The 27,080-nt window shown below is 42.5% G+C and overlaps 1 protein-coding gene across 1 annotated transcript in view; it reads right to left on the minus strand.

Annotated features, from left to right (window-relative positions):
- Slc16a1 (solute carrier family 16 member 1) overlaps positions 1 to 26,474 on the minus strand; it is a 29,470-nt gene extending 2,996 nt beyond the window's left edge. The window contains exons 1-4 of the mRNA XM_090334052.1: positions 26,342 to 26,474; positions 11,015 to 11,276; positions 4,947 to 5,090; positions 977 to 1,843 (exon numbers count right to left, since the gene is read on the minus strand). Coding sequence (XP_090190178.1) covers positions 977 to 1,843; positions 4,947 to 5,090; positions 11,015 to 11,231 — 1,228 coding nt within the window. The 5' untranslated portion in view covers positions 11,232 to 11,276; positions 26,342 to 26,474. The remainder of the gene's footprint in view (positions 1 to 976; positions 1,844 to 4,946; positions 5,091 to 11,014; positions 11,277 to 26,341) is intronic.
- Between the last annotated feature and the right edge of the window lie 606 nt (positions 26,475 to 27,080).

Here is a 27,080-nt window from a genome sequence, read left to right on the forward strand (position 1 = left end):
CATATAATATATTCATTCACAAAGTATGCGATCTTAGCCAAATTATTTCAACCTTTGAAGCTTTAAAGTCTTCACTTTTGAAATGAGCCTTATAAAACAGAAGCAGGATATACTGTGAGCTTACACTGCCACCACTATTACTGTTAATACAAAAATAATCTTCACTATTAAACTTTCCACCCATACTGTACAGGCGGAATAATCTTTCTATAAATTTTTTCAATCCCAGCCTCCTCACTCAGCTTTCTCTGGCTCATATCAGTTCTGTTCTATAACTTAGGCAGTCATGTTGTACCATGCACTGTGCAGCAACAAATTACAGAAATGAGAAATTTGCAAGCTGGGTGCTGGAAGTTCATGCCTGTTATCCTACTTAGAGGACAGGATCACAGTTCAAAGCCAGGCAATGCAATCCTCGACATATTTTTGGTTTGTTTGTTTTGGGCTCAGTCCTGGGGCTTGAACTCAGGGTGTGGGCACTGTCCTTGAGCTTTCTCTCAAGGCTTGCACTCTACTGCTTGAGTGAGCTACAGCACCATTTCCAGTGTTTTCTGTCCATGTGGTACTGAGGAATTGAACCCAGGGCTTCGTGTGTGCTAGATGAGAATTCTACCACTAGGCCATGCTCCCAGCCCCCATGAGACCCTTATCTCCAGTTAAGGACCAAAAAGCCAAAAGTAGAGCTCTGACTCAAGTGGCAGAACACTAGCACTGGGAAAATGCAAATACCCTGGCCCTGAGTTGAAGGCCCAGGGTTGATGGCGCATGCAGCGTATGTATGCATGCTTGTGTGTGAGACAGACAGACAGACAGACACAGACACAGACACACACACACACACTGAAAAAAGAAAAAATTTAAAATCAAAACAAAAAAGCAATCAAGAGACATGCTCCTCCCACCAACCAGCATTCTGTCACTGTCCTACTGGGTCCTCCTGTTTATTAAGTGATAGAAGCTGAGAATCATACTGTACCTAGAAGCGGTGGGCCCAGGAGCACAGGGCAGCATTCCACGATAGTCACCAAGCCCACAGCACTGGAAAACCTCTGGGGTCCAACGAGGTCCATTAGTGTTTCAAACAGTACGGAGCTGAGCCACCCAAAGGCAAAGCCAAAGAATCCAGCATAGATACAGAACCCAAGGTAGCTGTTGGATAAAGGTGCTAACAAGTGACACACTCCATTGGCAATAACAGAAGCAGCGAAGAAATACTGGACTCGAGGTCTTATCCACTTTGTATTGGCCACAAGTCCCATGGAAGGCCTGGCTACCATGTCAACAAAAGCCAGGATGGAAAGAAGGAAGGCCGACTTCTCACTGGAATAATGCTGACTCTTCCCATAATTACTAAGAAATACCAAAGGTGTAAAGAGTCCAAAAAACATGACCACATTTCCAGAAAGATAGAGCAAAAAGCCTCTGTGAGTGAACAGGGACAAGTCTAGGAATTTATTAATTGTTTGGAAGAAAGATCCTTTCTCCTGTTTGGGGTTTCCTCCTATAAGGTCCGTATGTGCATCACCTGCACCTATTTTTGCACCAGATTTTCCAGCTTCCTGAAGAGATTCTTTGGACCTAACTTTCTCGGCCTCGGCTGGCTTGGGCCCTATGGGTCGCATTAGGGATCCAGCAACACAGCAGTTCAGGAGGAGGCTCCCAAGAATTAGGAAGCTTCCTCTCCAGCCAAAGATACCAAAGAAAGCCTGATTAAGAGGGGCCAAGGTAGAGAGGAACACAGGACTGCCTGCCATGGCCAGCCCATTGGCCAAGGGTCGCTTCTTGTAGAAATACCTGCCAATCATAGTCAAAGCTGGATTCAAGTTGAAGGCAAGCCCAAGTCCTAAGGAAAGAGGCAAAAATAAATTTCTTAACAATAACTTAAGTCCTCACTATTAGTTAAAATATTGTTTATAGATATATGGGTTCTAACACAGCCTACATAATTTCAAAGTGCAATCTCTGACTCATGAACCTACCTGTGATGGCTAATACCTAAAACAGGTAAAAAGCACTGTGGAGATTTGTGAGACACTTAACAATATGCCAATGTGCAGTGAATGCCAAGAAATATTTTTGTTGTCATTATTTCAAGGAAATTGTCAAACAACAAAATCATCAAGACTGTTTTACTAGTGCAATATTGTTAGGAGATTCTTTCCAGTTAAGTAGACATTTATCAAATATATGTAAAGAAACAGATTTCCAACAAACTGACTCATTTCATCAAATTATCATTATTTTTTGCCAGTCCTGGGGCTTGAACTCAGGGCCTGGGCACTGTCCTTGGAAACTTTTTGCTCAGGCTAGTACTCTGCCACTTGAGCTACAGTGCCACTTTCTCAGGAGCTAGTACCGAGGAATGGAATACGGGGCTTCCTGCATGCTAGGTGAGCACTCTACCACTAGGCTACCTCCTGACCCCAGACTATTATTTATTGGGCTCAAATTGTAAAATCTTTCTGAGGTCAGAGAATTAAAACACCAATGTTAAATTTGGGGCAAGTAAAATTTTTCTGAGGTCAGAGAATTAAAACACAAATGTTAAATTTGGGGCAAGTTAAGACCCAAAACCGTAACAAGGTCAACTGTTCCCTAGTGAAAGCACTAATTTATTCTACTTCTACTGAAAATGTCAAGTGACTTCTGTGAAGTAAAATGGTTGTAGAGGAAAGGGTGGAATCAACCACATCAGATATTAAAAAATGTATAAAGGCTGTTTATAAAATTTATGAAAAGCTGTTATTACAGCAGTGTAGTCTTGCCTTGGGGATAGGTGAAAATAACCAAGGAGTCCAAGGACAGACATGATGTATATACAACCACTAAGATATACACAACTATTTAATGTAAGATACAATGGCATTCTAGATTAAGGGAGGAAAGAATTAATTATTCCATAGTGTTAGAAATAAATATGCAAAATGCTTCTTAGGTGTTCATCCTGACCACCGCTAGAAAATGCATTTAGCCAGGCATGGTAGCACATGTGCGTGCCTTTAAATCTAGGACTCAGGAAGCTGAGGGAGAAGAATGGCCAGACCAAGGCCAGCCTGTGCTACATTAAGTTCAAACAACCAAAACTGCATCTTATTCCAATAAATAATCAAGATTCTTTGTCTTCCACACACATAGCGACAAACATGAAAAACATTTAACTACCTTCCCATATTCAAAGAGGGGGGAAAAAAAAAAAAGCCGTGCATGTTGGCTCATGCCTGTAATCCTAGCTACCCAGGAGAGTGAGATCTGAGGATCACAGTTCTAAGCTAGCCCCAAAGCCAGCCCAGACAATAAAGAGCCCGGGCATTAAAGAACGTGAAGCTCTTGTCCAATTAATGACTAGAAAAAAGCAGGAAGTGGGGCTGTGGCTCCAGGGGTAGGGTAGTAGCCTGAAGCTGAACTCAGGGACAGCACTCAAGAGTTCAAGCCCCACTACGCACAAAAAAAAAAAACAAAACAATGGGCCGGGAGTTTGGCCTAGTGGTTAAAGTGCTTGCCTAGCATGCATAAAGACCCGGGTTCGATTCCTTGGTACCACATACATAAAAAAAAGCCAGAAGTGGTGCTGAGGCTCAAGTGGTAGAGCTCTAGCCTTGAGAAAGTCCAAGGACAGCGCTCAGGCCCTGAGCTCAAGCCCAGGACTGGCAAAAAAAAAAAAAAAAAAAAAAAAAAAATCAAAAACCCCAGATGCTACTGGTCATCTGTTCAATTGGCAATGATTAAAAAAACAAACTCAACCAACCTCTTTTGCTGGCAAGGATATCCTCCCACATATTACAGGAATATAAATAAATACAACTTTTTTGGAGGACAAATTATTATTACTTAATACACACAGACACAGACATACAGCTTGTACCAGGGGCTCATGCCTGTAATCCTAACTCCTCAGAAGAGCTGAGATCTGAGGAATGTAGTCCAAAACCAGCCCAGGCAGGCTCTTACCACCAATTAAACACCAAGAAAAAAGTGGAAGTAGAGCTGTGACACAAGTGGTAGAGGACTTAGGGCCTAGTTCAAGCCCCAGGACTGGCATAAAGCAGTAACAAACAAAAACAATAAAACCAAAGCATATCCCTTTAAGAACCCTAACAGAGATTAATCAAATGAAATTACTGTATCAATGAATAAACATGAAATTCATTATGCATCAGAATATTCAACGACATGGAAAGATATATGTAATATATTAAAAAATGACAGTAGACATGAGAATACAAACAGTGGAATTCTTGAGAATATGAAATTATACTCATTAGCAATCCATCACCTTCATTTTATGACTAAAAATAAAGAGGAGCCAGGCATTTTTGGCTCACATTGATAATACTAGCTACTCAAGAGGCTGAGATCAGAGGGTGGTAGTTCAAAGCCAGCTGGGGCAGGAAAGTCTGTGATACTCTTTATCTCTCTAATAAACTTCTCAGGGTGACTCAAGAGGTAGAGTGCTAACCCTGAGCAAAAACAACTCAGCATAGCACACAGGCCCAGGGACCAACACTAAACAATATAAAACAAGGATCAGAGAGGATTGTCAATATCCTTTGTTCTTCAAATGTTTTACTGAAAGTGGTAAAATCCTGGGGGTTTTATTGTTTGTTTAATACACTGTTCTAATTCTTGGGAGGAAAAGATAAGGAGAAAGAAGAACACAAGTAAAATAGCATTGCCTTTGTCTAAGGTAGGGGAAGGGAGAAGGAAGACAGGGGGATTTGAATTTAGGTAGGACCTCTACCACTTATGCCACATATCCTGCCAAAGTCGATTCTTCAAAGGATACAACCAACTTTTCTTTCAATTCATTCAACAATAAAGCGGTATTTACTATGAGAGCCATTTTCTCCTAAGTTTGCCTTTCCTGTACCTCTATTTGTTAACAACTCTTCAAATGATTGTCCCATCATTACCTGAAAGTGAATGCATCAAAATAAGTAGCAACTCACCTCCAATGACTCCGATACAAAAGTAAAGCTCCTGTACAGTGTTACAGAAAGAAGCAGCAATCAAGCCACAGCCTGACAAGCAGCCACCAGCAATCATAACTGGGCGGCTGCCATATTTATTCACCAGGACACTGCTGACAGGACCTAGGAGAGAGTGAACAATTTAACAACATAAAGGAACCTTATTATCATGTCTGGATAAGATACAAATGAGATTAGATAACAAGTCTTCTGAAATAAATAAAAAGCAAAGGCAATAGCAAAAACATTGCCTTTTGCGGGGGGGGGGGGGGGGGGGGGGGGGGAGTTGTCAGTCACAATATTTGAACTCACAGCCTGGGCACTGTCCCAGAGCTCCTTCAAGGCTAGTGCTCTACCACTTTGAGCCATAGCACCAATTACAGTTTTCTGGTGGCTAATTGCAGAGATGGGTCTCACAAACTTTCTTGCCTGGGCCGGCTTTGAACTGATCTCAATATCCCTAGAAGCTTGGGTTACAGGCATGAGAAAACAGCACCCAGTTAAAAACTACTTATTTTTTCATTATTAGTCATGGGACTTGAACTCAGGGCCTGGACACTGTCGCTGAGCCTTTTTGCTCAAGGATAGTGCTCTACCACACCTCTACTTCCAAAAGCACTGCTTTTGCACAGTTAACTGTGATATTTCAATTTGAAATGTACACATCCTAAATCTCCAAATACTGAATGGAATGTTATGTTCCCTTTTAAGGCAAGACAGTGTGCCCACAGGATGTTCACAGGGCACTTCACCTATCTTGGATGTGACTAATACCTTAATCCTCTATCAAAGTATCCCAAGAAGCTGGGATTATAGGTATAAGCCAACACAGTTGGCTGTGATTCTGGACAAACCTACAGCTATAATTAAATGTACAAACACTTCTGAATAAGTATTACTATGTTTCATGATAGCAATACTGTGAAAAAAATTCTTACAGAAGGTTAAGTCAGATAATGGTCAATATAAATTTGGGTCCAGCCAGGATCAGTGGCTCACACCTGTAATCTTAGCTACTTAGGAGGCTATCTGAGGACCATGGTTCAAAGCCAGTCAGGGCACTAAGGAAAGTGAGACTCATCTCCAATTAATCACTAGAAAATAGGAAGTTGGGCTGTGGCTCAAAGGGGTAGGGCAGTAGCCTTGAGCTAAAGAGCTCAGAGACAGAGCCCAGGCCCAGAGTTCAAGCCCCATGACCCAACAACAAAAAAGAATTAGACGGTCCAACTCTCAAGGATATTAGGTTATCCAAGTAACCAGGTTTAACTTCCTTAGATGCATAGATGCATAGATAGATAGATGTAATAGAACAAAACCACCCACTACTTTTTCTTGAATGTGAAAAAAACGGAATAGAAAACCTTCATAAGAGCCAGAAAAAGATTTTATACATTTTATAGGTCCATTTTCTACCACAAAAATGGCTAGGAAAGGGGCCTGGAGTTTGGCCTAGTAGTAGAGTGCTTGCCTAGCATGCACAAAGACCCAGGTTCTATTCCTGGGTACCACATACATAGAAAAAAAGCTGAAAGTGGTGCTGTGGCTCAAGTGGTAGAGCCTTGAGAAAAGTCCAAGGACAGTGCTCATGCCCTGAGTTCAAGCCCCATGACTAGCCAAAAAAAAAAAAAAAAAGGCTAGGAAAGTGTTATACAACTGAGCTATATCTATAAACAATATTGATCCCTATGTGATTAATAAACATGTTCACCGAATTTCCATGTCATTGCGTAAAGTATGTCTCTCTTAACCTTCTCATGGTTTTGACACATTGTCTTACATGAAGAAAAAAAAATGAAAAACAATATATTTGCTGGTTATGAGTTACATTAACTGTTTTTCATTCATTTGTATTTATAAAAATGTTTTATAGCTCATGGATATGATCTTGTAAAAATGATACTTTGTAATAATTTGTCAAGGTTCATTGCTTATGGGAAAAGACACAAGGAAAACTTGAGGGTTCAATTTGGGAAGCCAAAGCTACTGAGCTATGTTCTCATCCAACTTATTTCCCACCACTATACATACTGAATATTTTTAGAATCAAGATATCAACACGCAAGACAACTCATTTCTCTTGTATTAACAATGTACATTCTAACCTTCTGCTTCCTCTCTCTCTCTCCCTCTCTCCTCCCCTCTTGCTTCCCCCCCTCCCCCGTCTCTCTGTCTCTCTGCACCAGTCTGAGCCTGAGCCCTGTTCCTAGATGTTTTCCTCAAAGCTAGAACCCTACCACTTGAGCCACAGCACCACTTCTGGCTTTTTCTATGTATGTGGTACCAAGGAATCTTTGTGCATGCTAGGCAAGCACTCTACCACTAGGCTAAACTCCCGGCCTTCTTATTTCTGTACTTGCCTCCCTAGAAAAGAATAAGTCTATCCTTTAAAACACGTTAAACGCATATGTTTAGAATACTGATAATCATGGCCGGGAGTTTGGCCTAGTGGTAGAGTGCTTGCCTAGCATGCACAAAGACCTGGCTTCGATTCCTTGGTACCCCACATACATAGCAAAAAGCTGGAATTGGTGCTGAGGCTCAAGTGGTAGAGCTCTAGCCTTGAGAAAAATCCAAGGACAGTGCTCAAGCCCTGAGCTCAAGCCCAGGACAGGCAAAAAACAACAACAAAAGAATACTGATAATCAGATGTTGACATATTTTATTCTCAAACACTGAAAAAACTCCACTCAAAATATATATTGAATGCTGGGGATAGAATTCAATAATTCAGTGCTCGCCTGGCATGGACAAGCCTTAGGATCAATCCTAGATTCAAAACTTAGCCATAACCATGCCTACTTCTGTGTGTTCAAACCTAACCCCCAAAGAAAGATGGGCCTCTGCCTCAGGAATTAAGTGTCCTTATAAAAGAGACTCAAGGGACCTTCTTTTCTTTCCTGCTTTGTGAAGCAGCAGCTAAAAGCCACCTGATGAGAAACAATTTCTTACCAGATGCCAAGACTATAAGTCACTTCATGAAAATATGAGGCTGTGAACAATTTTAAAATCTGAGTTTACAGCTTGTATAAGATCAAAAAACAGGCCGGGAGTTTGGCCTAGTGGTTAAAGTGCTTGCCTAGCATGCACGAAAACGGGTTCGATTCCTTGGTACCACATACATAGAAAAAAGCCAGAAGTGGTGCTGAGGCTCAAGTGGTAGAGCTCTAGCCTTGAGAAAGTCCAAGGACAGTGCTCGGGCCCTGAGCTCAAGCCCAGGACTGGTTAAAAAAAAAAAAAAAAAAAAAAAGTCAAAAAACACTGAATGAATATCTGTCAATTTTTTCATATAACTCAATCATGAGATTTTTGTGTGTGCCACACAGTATGAATTCAAGAAAATGTAACCACTCATACCAAAATATACTAGTGTTCAGAGTGCAGTCTAGGTATACAAGTTAAACTACTAGGAAAGTTGTAAAGTGATGAAAATTCTTAGGGGTATATATTACTTAGAAACCAGTCAAAACAAAATAATCCACTCAGTAAAAAAAAAAAATTCTTCCACAAAGCTCATGAATAGGCAATTTGTCCTTCAGTTATTTCAGGAAGGATGGCCCTAATTAGCTATCACTAGAAATAGAAAGGAATAGAGAACTATTATAATTTTAAAATGTGTTAGTTATCTCACTAACTGGGTAAGGACTAAGAATTGTTTCCCCAAAGTAGAGTATTGTGTACACCTAGCACAATTGACTTTTAATGCAAAATCCAAGGGGCTCCCAAGCACTTTAACAACTTAGAATTTTTATGCGAATGTCTATGGTTTGCAGTCACACAAAACACGTGGGCTACATCCAAGCAATGTTGATATCAATTTTTCAAGCTATCAGTGTCAAAATCTAACTAGAAATACTAACAGGTTAAAGTTCAAAAGGTACTGCCTCTCCCAGATCCTCTTTTGTTCTGATTTCTTTGAATTTATTTAAAAGTATTAATACATTGCATTCCAAAGTATCAATACATTGTGTTTAGATGTCCCTCAGTAGATGAATGGATCAAGAAAATGTGGTAAATTTACACCATGGAATTCTATGCTGCCACCAGAAAGAATGATATTGCCCATTGCCTATGGCTCAATGGGGTAGGGCGGTAACCTTGAACTGAAGAGCTCAGGGACAGCTCCCAGGCCCAGAGTTCAAGCCCCACAAATGCCCCCCCCCACCAACAAAAAGATAAATAAAAATAAAATGTGTTTAGTACATAAAATAAGGTTACATTCAAAATATAAAAGGCGGGGCTGGGAGTTTGGCCTAGTGGTAGAATACTTGCCTAGCATGCACAAAGACTCGGGTTTGATTCCTCGGTACCCCACATACATAGCAAAAAGCTGGAATTGGTGCTGAGGCTCAAGTGTTAGAGTGCTAGCCTTGAGAAAGTCCAAGGACAGTGCTCAAGCCCTGAGCTCAAGCCCACGACTGGCAAAAAAAAAAAAAAAAGTAGAAGGCACAGAAAGATATACAACTAAAATACAGTCTTCAAAATGTTGATGCTACATAGTTTTGTCATTCTTAGTACCTGTTTTTCTCATCTAACTCCATAATGATTTCAACTCTGTATTTCCATTTCCATTTCATAAATTTGTATTATCTCAAAAAGAAAAGTCAGGATTTGTGTTTTGCACAATTCACAACATATAGCCACAGCTGAAAATACCCACAGGCTCAGTACATATTATTTGAATCTGCTACCAGTTTAGAAGCCTACAGCTAGGCTATTCTTACCTGAAACGTAGAATATTTACACTGGCTATTAAAGTGCTACATGTAGCTATGAGACATTAAATCACCACCAAAACAAGATTATCTAATAAGACAATGGGACACTGTCAATCCCTGTTAACAAAACACTTTTAGAATTCTTACTACCTGAAGATAGATATATAGATATAGATATATAGATATAGATATATAGATATTTGCTTAGTGTTATGGCAGGTTTAATTTTTAAATGTTCACTGTGATTTGATATCAAGGTGAAACAAGTATTTTAAGAGATACTGATAACAAATTTAAAATATAGTTCAAGTGCGTTAGATTCACAATATCATGAGGAACAAGGGCAGGTTTTAGTCAGTTCTTTCATTTCTGACAAATGCCATTAAAAGACCCAAGACATTGAACTATGTTCTTTAAAATGTCTAATTTTTCCAAAAACAACAATCTACATTTACATTTGCAATTAAAGGTACTTAACAGAGAGCAAGAAAAAGCATTTGTGCTCATTTTTCCCCCTTTTTTTTTTCTTTTTTTTTTTTGCCAGTCCTGGGCTTGAGCTCAGGGTCTGAGCACTGTCCTTGGACTTTCTCAAGGCTAGAGCTCTACCACTTGAGCCTCAGCACCACTTCCGGCTTTTTTCTATGTATGTGGTACCGAGGACTCGAACCCAGGGTCTTCATGCATGCTAGGCAAGCACTTTAACCACTAGGCCAAACTCCCGGCCCCTCCCCTTTTTCTTATGCCAGTCCTAGAGCTTGAATTCAGGGTCTGGGCACTGTCCTTGAGCTTTCTCAAGACTAGTGCTCTACCACATGAGCCACAGCATCACCTCCAGCCTTTTCTATATAGGTGGTACTGAGGAATTGGACCCAGGACCTCATGCATGCTAGGTAAGTACTCTACCACTAGGCCACACTCTTGGTCCCTCACATCACTTTTATGAGTGCTTCAAGTGCTAAATCAGCCCTTTACAATATCACTTATGCTTCATAGTCAAACAAAGGGAGTAAAAGCTGCTATAGTTGGGGCCGGGAGTTTGGCCTAGCATGCATGCTTGCCTAGCATGCATGAAGACCCGGGTTCGATTCCTCGGTACCACATACATAGAAAAAAGCCAGAAGTGGTGCTACGGCTCAAGTGGTAGAGCTCTAGCCTTGAGAAAGTCCAAGGACAGTGCTCAGGCCCTGAGCTCAAGCCCAGGACTGGCAAAAAAAAAAAAGCTGCTATAGTTATCGGGAATAAAAGCCAATTTGTATCAGAAATGAACACAAAAACATTTAAAACACTAAATAAAAACATTAACTAAAAGAGCAAGCCTTAATAAGCACTTACCTCCAGCATACATGACAGCCAACATGATGGAAGAGATCCATGACACTTCACTGGTGGTCGCATTGAATATACCTTCAATTTCTTTGAAGAAGACAGTGATGGATTTAGGAAATGCATATGAGAAGCCGATGGAAATGAATGCTCCAACTACTACTGCCCATCCCCAGCCTCCATCTGGGGGGGTATATCCAACTGGTCCTCCAATTGCTGGTGGCATTTTAAGTATAGATAAGATTCCAAAATGCTGCTCAAACCCAAATGTCTGAAAGATAAAATAGCATAGGCTTAGCTGGGGCAGTGGTAGCTCACACCTCTAATTCTAGCCACTCAGGAAGGAAGCTGAGATCTTAGGATCAAAGTTTGAAACTAGCTACAGCAGGAAAAAGTCTGTGTAACTCATCTCCAAAACCATAAAGTGAAGAGGTGGCTCAAACAGGCACAAAGTCTGGACAATGCCCAGACTTTAAGTTCATGCCCATGGGGACCGGGGAAGGGGGGGCATCGACATTATTTCAACAATGAAAACATCCCCATCAAACCCTTTTAACATTTCTTTAGCCTTCACCTTTGGTTCTTGGCAGAGAGATCCTAATTTTCTTGTACTTATTGAGTGGTGAGGGAAATAGAATTATCTTTGTTTTGTTTTCTCTTGAAAGTTTCCCTCAAGAGCCCAGGCTAGCCTTGAACTTGTCATATGGCCCAGGCTGTCCTATAAATTGGGTTCCTCCTGCTTTAACCTTTGACAGGGACTAGGATTACAACACCAATGCCACTATACTGGATTCTTTTTTTTGCCCATTATGGGGCTTGAACTCTGGGTCTGGGGGCTGTTCCTAAGCTGTTTTTTGCTCAAGGCTAGTGCTCTACTACTTTGAGCCATAACATCACTTTTTGTTTTCTGGTGGCTAGGGAGATGAGTCTCACAGATTTTCCTGCATGGTTGGCTTTGAACTGAGATCTTCAGATGTAAGCCTCCTAAGTAGCTAGATTACAAGCATGAGGAACCAGCACCTGACCCATATTTTTAATAATAAAGTGAAATTGGGTTTTAAAAAAAAAACCTCCTAAATCTGTTTTCTAATAAATATTCTGTTATTACTAACAAGTCTTTTCCAGAGCTTTTTATACCTTTTACCTCATTTTTGCAATGCTGAGCATAGAACCCAGAACCACCAGGCAAGTTCATACTAATACAGTACCTTAAACTAGAGACATAGATACCTTCAGGATGAGGCAATTACCAGAATGACTAAGTGATTTCATCCTCACCCATAAACCTCCAAGAAAAGGTAGAAAGGTGATGGTGGCTGGAAACAAAGCTCCATAAAAACTGTTGAACCTCAGGGTGAGGTCTACATCTGTGCATTTCAGAATTTGGAAGATGGGAAGGTGATGAAAGCAGGAGAAGAGCCTAGCTCCTGCATAGGGAGTCCCTGTCTCAAACACAAACCTAACCAACAAACATCTGATGGGCTCTGTTGGCTGGTAGGATACTAGACGTGGAGATGTGACTACCACCCACCCAGCTCTACAGGAAAGAAGTTTCTGTGTGAACTTGCTTACCAGGTGTTTAGTTTTAAAAAGTATTCATGATAGGGGCCGGGAGTTTGGCCTAGTGGTAGAGTGCTTGCCTAGCATGCACAAAGACCTGGGTTCGATTGTCAGTACCACATACATAGAAAAAAGCTGGAAGTGGTGTTGTGGCTCAAGTGGTAAGAGCTCTAGCCTTGAGAAGTCCAAGGACAGTGCTCAGGCCCCTGAGTTCAAGCCCCACAACTGGCAAAAGAAAAAAATTTTTTCAGGATAATAAATCACTACAACTGTTTTCCTGAGTTCCATAAGGTACCAATTACATTAATCACATGCAAGGACAGATAGGGCTTAGGTACTGTCCCTGAGGTTTTTCCTCAAGAGAGAGCTGTCATTTGAACCACAACTCTGCTTATGGCTTTTTTGATGTTTTATTGGAGATGAGTCTCACAACTTTCCTGCCTGGGCTGGCTTCGAACAGTTACCCTCAGATATCAGCCTCCAGGAGTAGCAAGATTACAGGTTGTGAGCCACCAGCACACAATCAAAACCATTTTTTGAAAATTACTTGTCAAATAGACATTATCTTCTATAGATATTATCAGAAAGTCTCAGTTACAATACTGCATATATTACTTAACCAACAGTACTTGGTTTGAACTCAGGGCCTTTTGGTTCACTAGTAAGGCATTCTACCACTTGAGACACTCATCCAACCCCGCACATAATTTTTTATAGTTTAATGGAAAACAGCTTTGGGGGAGACTAAAAGAGACCCCAACTGAAATAACACATGTAGCTTTTCAATACATGTTCCTTTAAAATAAATGCAGTCTTTCTACTTCAAATAAGCCTCATTTTAGCAGATAATATTCCTCAAGTAAATAATTAAATATGGTCCTACTGCTTCTGCCTCCAAATACTGAGATTACAGTATAGATGAGAGACAGAGAGTCACACTATGGAAACCCAAGCTAGCCTCCAACTCACAATTCTCATGTCTCACTCTCTTGAGGATTAGGATCACAGACATGAGCCACCACAGACAGACAACAAGTTTTCTTTTGGTTCTTTAGCTATGCTTAACACTAAGAGTTAATTCAAGGGGCCAGGAGTTTGGCCTAGTGGTAGCGTGCTTGCCTCACATGCACGAAGACCAGGGTTCGATTCCTCGGTACCACATACATAAAAAAAAAAAGCCAGAAGGGCTGAGGCTCAAGTGGTAGAGTTCTAGCCTTGAGAAAGTCCAAGGACAGTGCTCAGGCCCTGAGCTCACGCCCAGGACTGGCAAAAAAAAAAAAAAAGAGTTAATTCAAGTTATGGAAAATGGATACCTACTACTTCTCATTTTCAAGTCAATCAAGTAAAACACATTTTTGTGGGCCGGGAGTTTGGCTTAGTGAGAGTGCTTGCTTAGCATGCATGAAGACCCGGGTTCGATTCCTCGGTACCACATACATAGAAAAAAGCCAGAAATGGTGCTGAGGCTCCACTGGTAAAGCTCTAGCCTTGAGAAAAATCCAAAGACAGTGCTCAGACCCTGACCTCAAGCCCAGGACTGCAAAAAAAAAAAAAAAAAAAAAAAAAAAAAACACAAAAAAAAAACACATTTTTGTCAAATAAAATCTCACTTCATTTTATGCTAAATAAAATGACATGTAATTTTTCTACTACTAATTCAAACTTTGGAAATACATATGAAACAAGGTTAAGCCCCCTTCCCGTGCAGTATTTCTAACCTAACCTTCTCGTTGGATTTCTGTCCCAGGGCTCTCTCTAGGACTAGATAATCTGGAATTTTTGTTCCCTCTGGGACCCCAGATTTTACTGTCTGGGCCAGAAAACCAAATAAACAGGATAAGCGAGATCTACACCTTTCTTTTGTGGTGTGAAGAAGGACCTTTGGATAAAGCAAGATGGAAAAAGGAATTGGAAAGTTTGAACTAATTATTGTTGGAAAAGAAACATGGGGTTTTTGTTAGTTATAAGTCCCACCTGAACCTAAAGATCTAAGCAATAATTCCTGTAAAAAATTAACCTCATTGGGGCCAGGAGTTTTGTAGCACTTGCCTAGCATGCACGAAGACCCGGCTTCAATCCCTTGGTACCACCTATACAGAAAAAGCTGGAAGTGATGCTGTGGCTCATGTGACAGAGTGCTAGCCTTGAGAAAGTCCAAGGACAGTGCTCAGGCCCTGAGTTCAAGCCCCAGGACTGGCAGAAAAATAAATAAATAAGCTTAAGATTGAAAGTATTTGTCATAGGGCATTTTATTTGCCTACGATTCATACAGGATACAAATATTTGCAAACACTGGAGCAGTGGGTCACGCCTATAACCCTAGCTACTCAGAAGGCTGAGATCTGAGGATGGCAGTTCAAAGCCCCCCTGGGCACTAAAGACTGAGACTCTAATCTCCTATCTCCAATTAGCCACTAGAAAACCAGAAGTGGCTCTGTGGCTCCAAGGATAGTGTAGTATCCTTGAGCTGAAGAGCTCAGGGACAGCACTCAGGCCCAGAGTTCAAGCCTCATGACTTCAAAGTCTACTATAGAACCATAATAACAAAAACAGCTTGGCACTGGCACGAAAATAGACCAATCTACTGTTTCCTCACATTTCTACTGAAATAAATGTAATAAGAAGCTATCATAAAAATCTCAGTTCTACTAATGGAATCAGCCTAGAACTGTAATGTTAAATAAAATCACTCCAGGTATTAATTTCACCAGTTCTTTTATCAAGCACCAAAAAAAAATAAAAGAAAATCCTTGGACTTTTTCAAAGAACTAATATAAAGTGAATTTGTCTCAGAATATTTACATACACAGAATAACATCCACACAGAGACAACAGAACTGTTTAATACATCAATCCCTGACGGCTAGACATGATTTAACTTTGAGCATAGCTGCCAGCTATGATTTGTCCCAATTAAAGCAGTTCTAAATTTCAGTCACTAAGACTTGCCTCATCAAGTGAGTAATACCTTATTCAATAGTATCACAATTAGATTGAAAATGTCAAGTACCTTGAAGAAAATTCAAAAGTAGGAAGGCGGCCAGGATGTAGCTCAGTGGCAAAGCACTTACCTAGCAAGTGCATGTCCTGGGTTTGATCCCCTAGTACCAAAAAAGACAAAGTCTAAAAAATTAAATAAGAAATGATTGTCTAAAATGATTTCCAAAAAGAGAATATTCCAAAAACCAGAAACAGATTCAGCACAGTTCTGCTACCATCTGAAAAGATAGCCTGTCCTCTTTAGAATTGTGGAGAGTACAACTGTGCACAAAGCATAGAGGTAAAGCCTATAGTTCCTGCTGGGAAGGCTGAAATGAGAAGAGTGAGTGTGAGGCCATAAATGCAGTAAGACACTCAAAAAACAATTATGCTTATATATAGTAGAAAAGTATCAATAATAAAAGGTAAGTTGTAAGAGCAGGCCAGGCTCCCAAACCCAAGACTCAGCTGTTGAGCAAAAGGAGCACATACATTCTTTATATACTGAAGTCTAGAGGCTGAAAGGGACTAATAACTCAAGATTTTAATGCTTAACTACTAGCTTCTATCGCCTTACTTACTTGCTTGCTTAATGGTGGTGTGGGAAGAGAAGTTAAAGTACTCTGTGTTCATCAATTTGCCTCATAAAAGGGCAAAAATAGGAGGACATGAGGAAACAACTGTAATTTAACCACTAGGAGAGGAGAACAGAAGCAGGAGGATTATGAAGTAGAGGCCAGCCTGAACTTCAGTCACATCCTGTCTCTAAACAATAAAAAGGATGATAACAAGCATCAGTGGCTCATGCCTGTAATCCCTGACCCTTAGTAAACTGAGATCTGAGGATTGTGGTTCAAAGCCAGCCTGGGCAGAAAAGTCCATGAGATCAGTATCTCCAATAAACTACCCCCTTTAGCCAAACGTGATGATGTGGCTCAAGTGGCAGAGTATTAGTGCTGAACACCAAGAGGCTCAGGGACAGGACCTAGGCCCTTAGTTCAAGCCCCAGAATCAGCAAAAAATGAAAGTAATCCTTATTTGTCTTAAAATGATAGCAAGGACAAGAACCACTTTTTAGGCTCTCTGAAATTTGTCTTTTTCTAATAGCACCAGAAACTACACTAACAAATCTAGAAAGTTAAAAGTTGTGTTTCATAGGAACAATTGGGGGTGGCTCAGATGATAAAGTACCAGCCAAAGAGCAAAAGCATCAGATGACAAATTTAAGTCTCCGGTCTTAGACAAAAAAAAAAAGCTATGGTTCAAGTGGTAGAAGAATTAGACTTCAGCAAAGAAAGCTCATGATAGAACCTAGGTCCTGAGACCTAGGCCCAGGACCAGTGTACTGCGCACACGCGCACACATGGACTGGGAATGTGGCTTAGTGATAAAATACTTGCCTAGCATGCATAAAGCACTGAGTTCAATTGCTCAGTACCACATACACAGAAAAAGTGGCTATGTGGCTAAAGTGGTAGCAAAAGAAGCTCAGGGACAGTGCACAGTGCCCAGGCCTGAGTTTAAGCCCCAGGCTAAAAAAAAAAAAAAGATAAGGGAGAGTTCAGACTATGATTTCAAACCCTAATACACACACACACACACACACACACACACAAAGTCAAAAAATACCAAATAAATACATCATCCAAGGAAGTAAAAGAAAGACAGTATAGATGGCAAATCAGATATTTTCTCTCTGGGATTTGGATAATGAGAAGTCACATGATAAGAGAGAGGTTTACAAGCAGAAGAGAGTATGAAAAGGGGGACAAGACAGCCTAAAAGCATGGATGTGGTTCAAGAGACAGGAATACCTGCCTAACAAGCACAATGCCCAAGTGTTCAACCCTAAGTGATGCAAAAGTTAGGAAGGGCGGAGAGGAGAACTGATGGACAGGCAGATCTAGCCACAGTATAAACCCACACTTTCCACAGAACAAGAATTTGCTGTGCCAATGTCTATTCTTATGCGGCAGACTAGGACTGAAGAAAGACATTTTTGCCACTTTCCCTATGAGTGCTACAGTAGAGCACCATCTTGAGACTGGGTTTATTGTTTGAGACCTAGATACTCCAGGGACATGAAAATAAGGAACAATTATGGCACAGGAAACTGGGGATACCATGCCATACAGTCTGGGAGATAGCCTCAAAGGGGCTGTGGAAAGATATGATGTAGGCCAGCTGAAAAGTTTAGCAAGCTCCAGGGTTGGTGGTATCACCTGGTAAGGAGACAGTTTCAGTGTCTGAAAATCACTGAGAAGATAGCTGAGACTGTAGCTGACAGAGTCTTTCTTGTAGACTATTGCTCTTCTCAGCTTACTCAGATGGACAGTCTCAAAACGCTGAGACCAGCAGGCAGAATGCCAAGTCCCTGTTTCCCCCTTCCAACCCTGAAATCAGTGGCCTGCTTGTTCTCCCCTCTTGTGTAGTCAGGGGTCACCATTTGGCTTGGATGCTCATTGCTTCTGGGAGGGTCAAAAGGTGAAGGTGTACAGTCAGCAGTAGCTCCCAGACACAAAAAAGGCAAGCTTCTCAAGTACTCTTTAAAGTAGACAATTCCTGCTTGCCAAGGTGGGTACTAACTACTTATGCCCCACCCAACTAATTTTTTCTTTCTTTTTTTGGGGGAGGGGGTGGTCATGGGGCTTGAACTCTGGGCCTGGTCCCTGAGCTCTTCAGCTTAAGGCTACCATCCTAATCTTTGAGCCACAGTGCTTCTTGTTTTCTAGAGGTTAATTGGAGATGTGTCTCAAGGACTTTAGGGCCCACCCGAGCTGGTTTTGAACTTTGATCCTCAGATCTCAGCCTCCTGAGTAGCTAGGATTATAGGCATGAATGAGCCACCTCACTCAGCCACAGCTGATTTTGTATAATCTGATAGTTTGTTAATTCCTATAGAACTTTTAACCACCATGTTTTCAGCACTTTTTTTGTATTACTGGGTTTGAATTCAGTGCCTTGTGCTTGCTAAACATGTGCCTTACCATTTGAGCCACGCCCTTAGTACAGTAAAAGCTTTTAAATGTATAAACTAGAAGTAAATATTGAAATATCATTTGATATAGTGAGTTCTAAAAAATATCAACTACAATCTAGTTACAGCTTCAATAACCAAAGTAGTTTTGAGGGCCTGAGAGTGTGGCCTAGTGGAAGAGTGCTTACCTATCATGCATGAAGCCCTGGATTCAATTCCTCAGTACCACATATACAGAAGCCAGAAGTGGCCTGTGGCTCAAATGGCAGAGCCCTAGTCTTCAGCAAAAAGTGTCCAAGGACAGTGCTCAGGCCCTGAATTCAAGCTCCACCACTGGCACGCACAGGCACGCGCACACAAATGTAGTTTTGAAGCAAAGTAATTTGGTAGGAGGGTGGAGGGTATAATTGTACTAGTTCACTGGCACTAGGGTTAAACACAGGGCCTAGGTGCTGTCCTTTAGCTTTTTCACTCAAGGTCGGTAAGTCTACCATTTGAGCCACCACTCCACTTCAAGCTTTTTTTTTTTTTGGGGGGGGGGGTGTCATGGAATTTTTCTGCCAGAGCTGGTTTTGAGATCCTCAGAGGTCTCAATAGGTAGCATTACAGGTGTACTACATTTCTCTTGTCTCTTGAGCTTTGTTGCTCAAGTCTAGGGCTCTACTACTTGAGCCACAGTTCCACACTTCTGGCTTATTGGTGATAAATGGACTTTTCTGCCAACATTCACAGTTGAAGAAAATTCCAAATGGCACTTAGATTCATGGCATTCAGCACACTGTGGAAAATGTAACTATGCAACTTGTGGGCAGGGATAGGAAGGAGAAAGTGAAGGAAGGGGTGTACAAAAAAGAAATGTACTCATTACCCATGTTATAAATGGTAACTTCTCTGTATGACAGTGAAAAGATATTTTAAAAAAGAATTCATAAATGCATAAATGCCTTGTTATCCAATATGACCCATACCAACACAATTTGCAGAATATCTGAGCTGTGAAAAGTACTAGGTTAGAGTCCCAGCATATTGGGGGAAAAAATTCAGTAATATTCTACTGAGAGAACAAAAAAACACGAGGACTTATTTTTCAAACAATCATCAAACATGAAACTTACAATACACCAAAACATTTTTTTAAAAATTTCTCCTTTATTCAATAATTTAATTAAATCACACTCAATAATATTATGAGTTTGACTAACAAGAGGGTAATAGGAATAACTGAAATACCACAAATTGTCAGAGGTACTGCAAAGTCCTGCAGCCTGTCTCACTGTTTTTGCAAGTACTGTAACTCCAGAAGCCGAGTGACCTTTCCATAAGGCTGTCGTGATGTTTTAGCTTGCTCAAACATGTCATCTAAAGTAGTCTGCCATACAGATTATCTATGACCCTCCACTGCCCAAAAAAAGAAAAAGGAAAAAAAACGCAAGGAAGAAATGAAGAATGAATAACCTACAGAATTGGTAACTTAGAACAATATACTTAAGAAATCTTACAAATCCAAACAAATAATTTGGTAAGCACTAGAGACATGAGAGGTTTCTGATTAGAAAACAGAACTGGGTGCTGTTCATACCTATTATCCTACCTATTCTGAGAATCATGGTTTGTACCTTGTTTGGGTAGACAATCTCCAATTATACAGCAAAAAACAAAAATAAAGGAAAGGCATGCTTCAAGTGGAGTGAGAGCCAAGAGAAAGAGTTCAAGCCTCATTACTGCCCCCCCCCACCAAAAGAAAGAGAAAATAAGAAAACTAGACCAATGACATGATAAGGAGCTACTAGTACAGCTAAGTAAAAAAAGGTTGACTAGTAACACTCACCATAGGTGCAGCAGTCATAGCAATGGAGAGAAAAATGGTGATTTAATGAATCTGGTAGAGCAGTGGGCTCACCATGTGAGGAAGTATTAAGATGATTCAGAGATCTAAGGCCAAGTTACTGAAAGAATGGCTGAATCACAAGAAAAAAAGTAGACCATCCACAAGAGTAGTCAGCTTCTGAGGAGCAGTGCAGAGCTACCAGAAGCAAAGCCCAAACTTTCATCCACTAGTTTAAAAAAAAAATCCCCATCTCAAGCAATTTAAAACCTGAAATCTACACTTATATATAATATATATATATTATTTTATTATATATTAATATATATATTGTTTTTTGCCAGTCCTGGGGCTTAAACTCCTGGCTGGGGCACTGCACCCTTGGGCTTTCTCAAAGCTAGGGTTCTACCACTTGAGTCACAGCACCACTTCCTGCTTTAATGTTCAGACTATTGTAATGTAAAAATATTCTGAACATTAAAACCATTTGAAATGTTATCATTAAAAACATTTTAACTTCAAATATAGCTTCTGAAGACATACCTAGATACGTTTACATATATTTCTCCAGAAAAGTTATGTCTCAATCATACTACACTGTATCCCTGTATTCACACAGGACCTGGAGCTTGTGACCAGCTTGAACTACAGATTCTGTCTTTAAAACACAAAATAAAAAAAATACCTCACAGCCTTTTACCTATCCTTCCTATTAAACTGTCCTTATTTTTTACAGAAATGTTCTAGTTAATAAGGACTGGTAAAATTAAAGGTAAAAAGGTAAATTAAAATTACGGTCATTTGCAAGCAACTAAAGAATGATGAAATAGACTGACAAATGCCAAAAGAAAAGGCAGATGGCATGCCCCCTGAGGAAAGCACATGGTACTGCCTATGGATTAACACTTCCTCTCTTGGATTCTTACCCAGAAATCAAGCCTGACTGATTTAGTTTGTCCCAAGTCTTCAATTTAGCTACCAATTTAATTTACAAGAAACACAAGAGATAGAAGAATCAGGAATGTTACAACACACATTCATCAAAATCCAGAATGAAAGAAATTAGAAGAAAAATGACCTGTTTCCTTCAACAAACTAAAGGAAAATAAGGGCAATTCATAGATTAAAATATTTCAGAGACATACCAATCAAATGTAATGTGTAATCCTGTTTGGATACCAAAGACAACCTGATGGTGAGGGCCTGGTGGCCCCCTCTCACAGCCCAGCATGCTTGGTCCCAGTCCCATAGGCCCATTCAGTATAATTAGCTACCAACCCCCTACACCTGGGACAGCCCCCTTAGGGTTGAACTTGCAAGCCAGCAAGGTTCCCCTACACCTTACCCATCCTAAAGGTCACCTGAGGTGATCAGACCATGACCATATAAGGTAGCATGGTCCTCCCAAACCCTAAGGGTTATATAGGTCGCCCCGGAACAATGGTGGATGCTTTTTACATGCATGTGTGTGTAAGAAGGGGTCTCAATGAGAAGGGGTCTGACAGATCCCTTTCGGGTATTAAACTTAGTCCTTTGTTCCCTGTACCTGGATATCTGCATCGTTTTTTGCAAAGTCTTCATATTATCTAACAACCAATATTTTTTTTTTCTTTTGCCAGTCCTGGGATTGAGCTCAGGGCCTGAGCACTGTCCTTGGACTTTCTCAAGATTAGAGCTCTACCACTTGAGCCTCAGCACCACTTCCCGATTTCTTCTATGTATGTGGGACCAAGTGAAAAATTTGGAGGCTGGGAGTTTGGCCTAGTGGTAGAGTGCCTAGCATGCACTAAACCCAGGTTTGATTCCTCAGTACCACATACATAAGAAAAGGCCAGAAGTGATGCTGTGGTACCCTTGAGGAAAGCTCAAGGACAGTGAACATGCACTGAGTTCAAGCCCCAGGACTGGCAAAAAAAAATGTTTTTAATAAAAACTGAAGGAGATCCAATATATTACTTGAGTTGTGCTTTATGTTTATTAAATCAAAGCAAAAAAAAAAAAAAACTGAAGGAGACCGGGTACGGTTGTTCACGCCTGTAATCCTAGCAACTCAGGAGGCTGAGATCTGAGGAGGATCGAGGTTCAAAGCTAGCCTGGGCAGGCACTAAAGATCGTGAGACTCTTAATCTCCAATTAACCACTAGAAAACTAGAAGAGATGCTGTGGTCTCAAGGGTAGAGCAGTAGCCTTGAGCTGATGAGCTCAGGGACAGGGCCCAATCTCAGAGTCCAAGCCCCACAACTGACCAAAAAAAATGAAGGACAGAAATAGGAAAAATGTGAATCTGGATATCTGATCAAATTATTTTATAAAGGTGGGATGATATTGTGACTGTATTTCAGGAATCCTATCTTTCAGATACATAAACCAAAATATTTGCAGGTAAAATAATTATATACTGGTTTTGCTTCACAATAATCCAGGAGGAACCTGAGAATAAGTAGGAGTAGAATGGAAACAGTACAGACTCAGTTATGGTTTGAAAATTTCTGAGGCTGGGCACAGGTGGTTCCAGGCTGTAATCCTAGCTACTCAGGATGCTGAGATTTTAGAATCATAATTGGAAGTTAGCCCAAAAGACAAACCTGAGAGAAGTTCAATCACCAACAATTAAGGGGGGTGGGAGGGAAGAAGAATGAAGGCATGACTCCAATGGTAGAACAATAACCTTGCACCTAAAAAGCAAGGGAGGAGAGCACCCTGACCCTGAGTTCAAGCCTGAGTCCTGGGCACATGCCCACACACATTAAATCGTGTAGAAGGCAAGAGAAGGATGGGGATATAGCACAAAGGAGGAGTGCCCACAAGAAGCAAGGTACCATGTTGGATCTCTAGCAACCACCAACAACAAGGCATCAAAAATGGCTCTAAATTTTGTCTCGAAACTTATTAAGCTATGAGGCTCTGGTCTTGTCACACAACCTTAGTTTCCTCACTGGTTTAATGGAGAGAATAAACTCAAGCTACCAACACCTGGACCATACATAGACTTAACTCTTCTGGCCCTCTCAGTGTCCAGCACCAAAACCTGTTTCTCCCCTTTATTTATCCTCCTATTGGTGTCCAGTGTGTCTTTTTATTGTGGTTCTCCCACTCCGAGGATACACTGTATCCAGAATGATGATCCTAAAATGGAAAACCTCAGTCCCAATTAAAATCCCTGAACTTCCTTCAGTCAACTTCCAGTGGTACTTTAAATAAACTGCACTATATTTAATCTCCTCCCTTAAAATGACCAAGTTTTCTATTATCTGATACTCTCTGCTTTTATTCTGACTGGTTTCTGTATGTTAGCTTTAGCTCTGATAATATGCTTCAGAACTCCTGTGTGAAATGTCCCAGCCACAGATGACCTCTCCCTAGCCTACCTAGCTCCTTCATTCATCCAGTCTGAAATTAGCATTTTCTCCTAGAGGCCTACCCAGATTGCTTCTCTACTCAACTGGTGTCTTCCCCACCTACACAAGCGGTATTTGTTCACACAGGGAACTTGTACTTCCCTAAAGCTCAACACTGTAAACACTGTTAGCTGTGGTAATTATATTTTCCAGGTAGATTATAAACTCAAGAAGGCAAAGAGAGAAACTTCTCTGCTGAATCTTAAATTTCTCATAGTGCCTGCCTGTCAGAAATGAGTTGCTGAGTACACAAAATTTCTACCTTTCTGTTCTCCTCAGATTCCAGTTCCATCCCCTTAAGTCCTCATCTGCAACAAAAACAGCCATGTAGGCATTCATGTAGAGATCTGAATTCTCCAGAGGAATGCAGGAAGTGAACCAAAACCCAACGAAAATGAAGAACATTAAAAGTTGAGGGGGGGGGGGAAGATTGTACTCTATAATTTCAGAGAATCTGAAAAAAATGGGGGTTAAGAGACACACACTGTTCCTGCCCAACCATGATCAAGGTTTCAGAGACAAGATATTAAGTAATTAATTTAGCCTCTCCAGACTTGGTTTCCCTATGTGTAAAATAATGACTTGTTCCAAGATCTTCTCTAGAGCTAATGTATCTATCTATACCTTGCCAGTTAAAAGGTTAGAGGATATCCAAACTACTCAACCCTAACCAGGTTTCATTGTTGGCATGAAACCAGTTTTATTTATTTTGGCATAATGTTTTTTTTTTCTTTCTTTTGGTATGACCTTTTTTTTCTTTCTTAATCTGTTTAGGGATGTTAGTCTTCTTAGCAAGAAAAAAAAATAAATCTTACCAAATGCTCTCAAAGCATGAAACAGAAAATTCACAAAGGTCACTATAATCAGATGAAACACCATCTATTTAAATCCAAAATGAATTACTAAGGTACATTTACTATTAAAGTTGTTTTGCAGCCAGACACGGGTGGCTCACTCCTAGCTATTTAGGAGGCTGAGATCTGAAAATCGCGATTTGACGTAAGCCTCGGAAGAAGTATATGAGAGGCCTAACTCAATCACCAAAAACACTGGAAGTGGAACTGTGGCTCTAAGCGGTAGAGATCTAACCTTGAGCTGAAAAAAACTCAGGAACCACACCCAGACCTTGAGTTCAAGCTCTATGACAGAACCCCCCCGAAAAAGACCCCCCCAAAAGAACTATTTTAAGAATCAGATGTTTGGGGGGGGGGGGGATGTCAATAAACTCAAACCTGTTTAATCCAAGCTACTCAAGAGGCTTAGATCTGAGGATCCAACCCTGGCAGTAAAGTCCTTGAAACTTCCATCAACTACCATAAAGCTAGAAACAGAACTGAGATTCGGGTGGTAGAGAAACAGAACTGAGATTCGGGTGGTAGAACACCCGAGCAAAATAAAGGGACCCCAGTACGATCGAACAGGTGGGGGCGCACGCGCTCCCGCTCACTCTCACACACACATAGCCTTTGATTTTTTTTTTTTTTATCTTTTCTATGGCAATCTGAAGTGGCGATCCACCACAGCATTTACTCCAGATGCTAAGCCATAAAAATCTAGCATCCTAGTCTACTCTACCTTATTTACAAAAGATTCCTAGGCACTATTAAACACCTAAAATCGAAACTCACCCTCTTCTAAATGTTTCACACAATTTAGAGTTCATTCTATCACTTAAGAGCTGACACATTGCATCATTTTGAAACCAGAATCTTTTTCAATGCTGCAAGTCAAACCCAGGGCCACAACTCTGCTCCCCACTGAGCTACCTCACCAGCCTAAATAAGAATTATTTTTGGAAAAGGTTTCAAAAGTACGTGTGGTAAATAAAGTAGCTCATAGCTGTGTATCGTCAGCAGACACCCGGTTTGTCATCAGCCGCTGGAACCGGCAGAGCAGTCACACGTGTTTCTTGTCCAGGTGGATTACGACGTAGTTTTCGCAAGTGCTTGCGGCACCACGTTAAGTCAGCCACGACAAAGGCCAAAGCGCCTGAAGGCCCCCGGGTAAAGATGCGTGGGGCACCGGGCGCACGTGGCCACGGCCGGGCCGCGCTGCAGTCCCCAGAGCCACCTCAAGTCGGGCTTCGGGTGCAGCGGGGTCGCGGCGGCCACAGGTGGGAGGACAAAGGCCGGGGCTGCGCAACGGCGACCCCACCAGGACCCGCCCGGGCAACGTGGCTCCGGCCCCAGCTCGCCGAGGCATCGCCGCGGGTCGGACAAATCCCTTCCAGTCAGACCCGGCACGCCACGCGAACGGCGTCCGCGTCCCTTCTTCGTACCACAGCATCCTCTTCCCCGACCCAGCCGAGACCAGAGGGGCCCGCGACTTCCCCAAGGTCACCCGCTCCTCAGCTCGTGGCCCCAGGACCACACCTGGCCGCGGCTCGGCCGGAGACGCCGTCCCGGAGCCTCAAGGTTCCCTCTGCCAGCGCCGCGCGCCCGGGGCCACGCGGCCGCCGCGACCACACCGCCCTTGGCGACGGCCTCCATCCCCCGCCCTCCGCCCCGGAAAGGTCTCCGACCCCGGGGGATGTCTCCGACCCGGAGCGCGGCGAGGACGCGCGGGGCTCGGGGCGCGCGTACCAAAGCCCCACTAACCGTTAGGTGCGCGGCCGGAGACGCCGGGCGCGCGGCTGCGGCGGCGCGCGGCTGCGGCAGCGGCTCCTGCGGGCCCCGCTCGCGTCCTCCGCTCCACTCCTAGCTCCACTCCCGGGACACACTGGGACACTCCGTCACGTTGCAGCTCGCCACTGGGTCCGCGAGGCAGGCGCGGCCGCCTTATAACTGCGGGGGCCGGAGCATGCGCGCTGGGGGCGGAGCCGGCGCTCGCGGCCGCCGCCCCCTCCCTGACGGGCGCCTGGCGGTCGGCGCCTCGCGCCTCCACGCGTACCCCTAAGTGCGCGCGCCCGCGCTCGAGCGCGCGCCCCCTCCCCTACCTGCCACGTGACCCCCGGCCCGCGAGGCGCCCGGGCGGGAAGCTCCAGGTCGCGCGTCCCAGACGCGCCGCCGGCCTCACTTCCCGAGCTGTAGAGCGGCCCGTGAGGGCGCGGAGGCGCGAGTCTCAGCATCGGTGAATGGACTCAGGGCCGCTGGAACCTAGGGTGACGCCGGGGACCAGCGCCGCCGAGTCCGCCTGCAGGCTGGGATTCCCGGGACGGTCCCGGGCCCGAGGCCTTGCGCGGACTGGTGGCGGGACGGCGCCGAATCCAGAGGCCCCGCAGAAAGTATGGAGGTGACCATGGTGCGGCTCCGGACGAAGGGCGCGCTGGCATGGGGATAGAGATGGCGTGCCGGCGCGTGACCTGTGCACCCGCCCCGGGCGGCGTCCGCCGCACCG

This window comes from Megascapheus bottae, chromosome 6 (genome assembly GCF_031878675.1).
Source record: "Megascapheus bottae isolate mThoBot1 chromosome 6, mThoBot2.hap1, whole genome shotgun sequence".
NCBI classification, from domain to species: domain Eukaryota; kingdom Metazoa; phylum Chordata; class Mammalia; order Rodentia; family Geomyidae; genus Megascapheus; species Megascapheus bottae.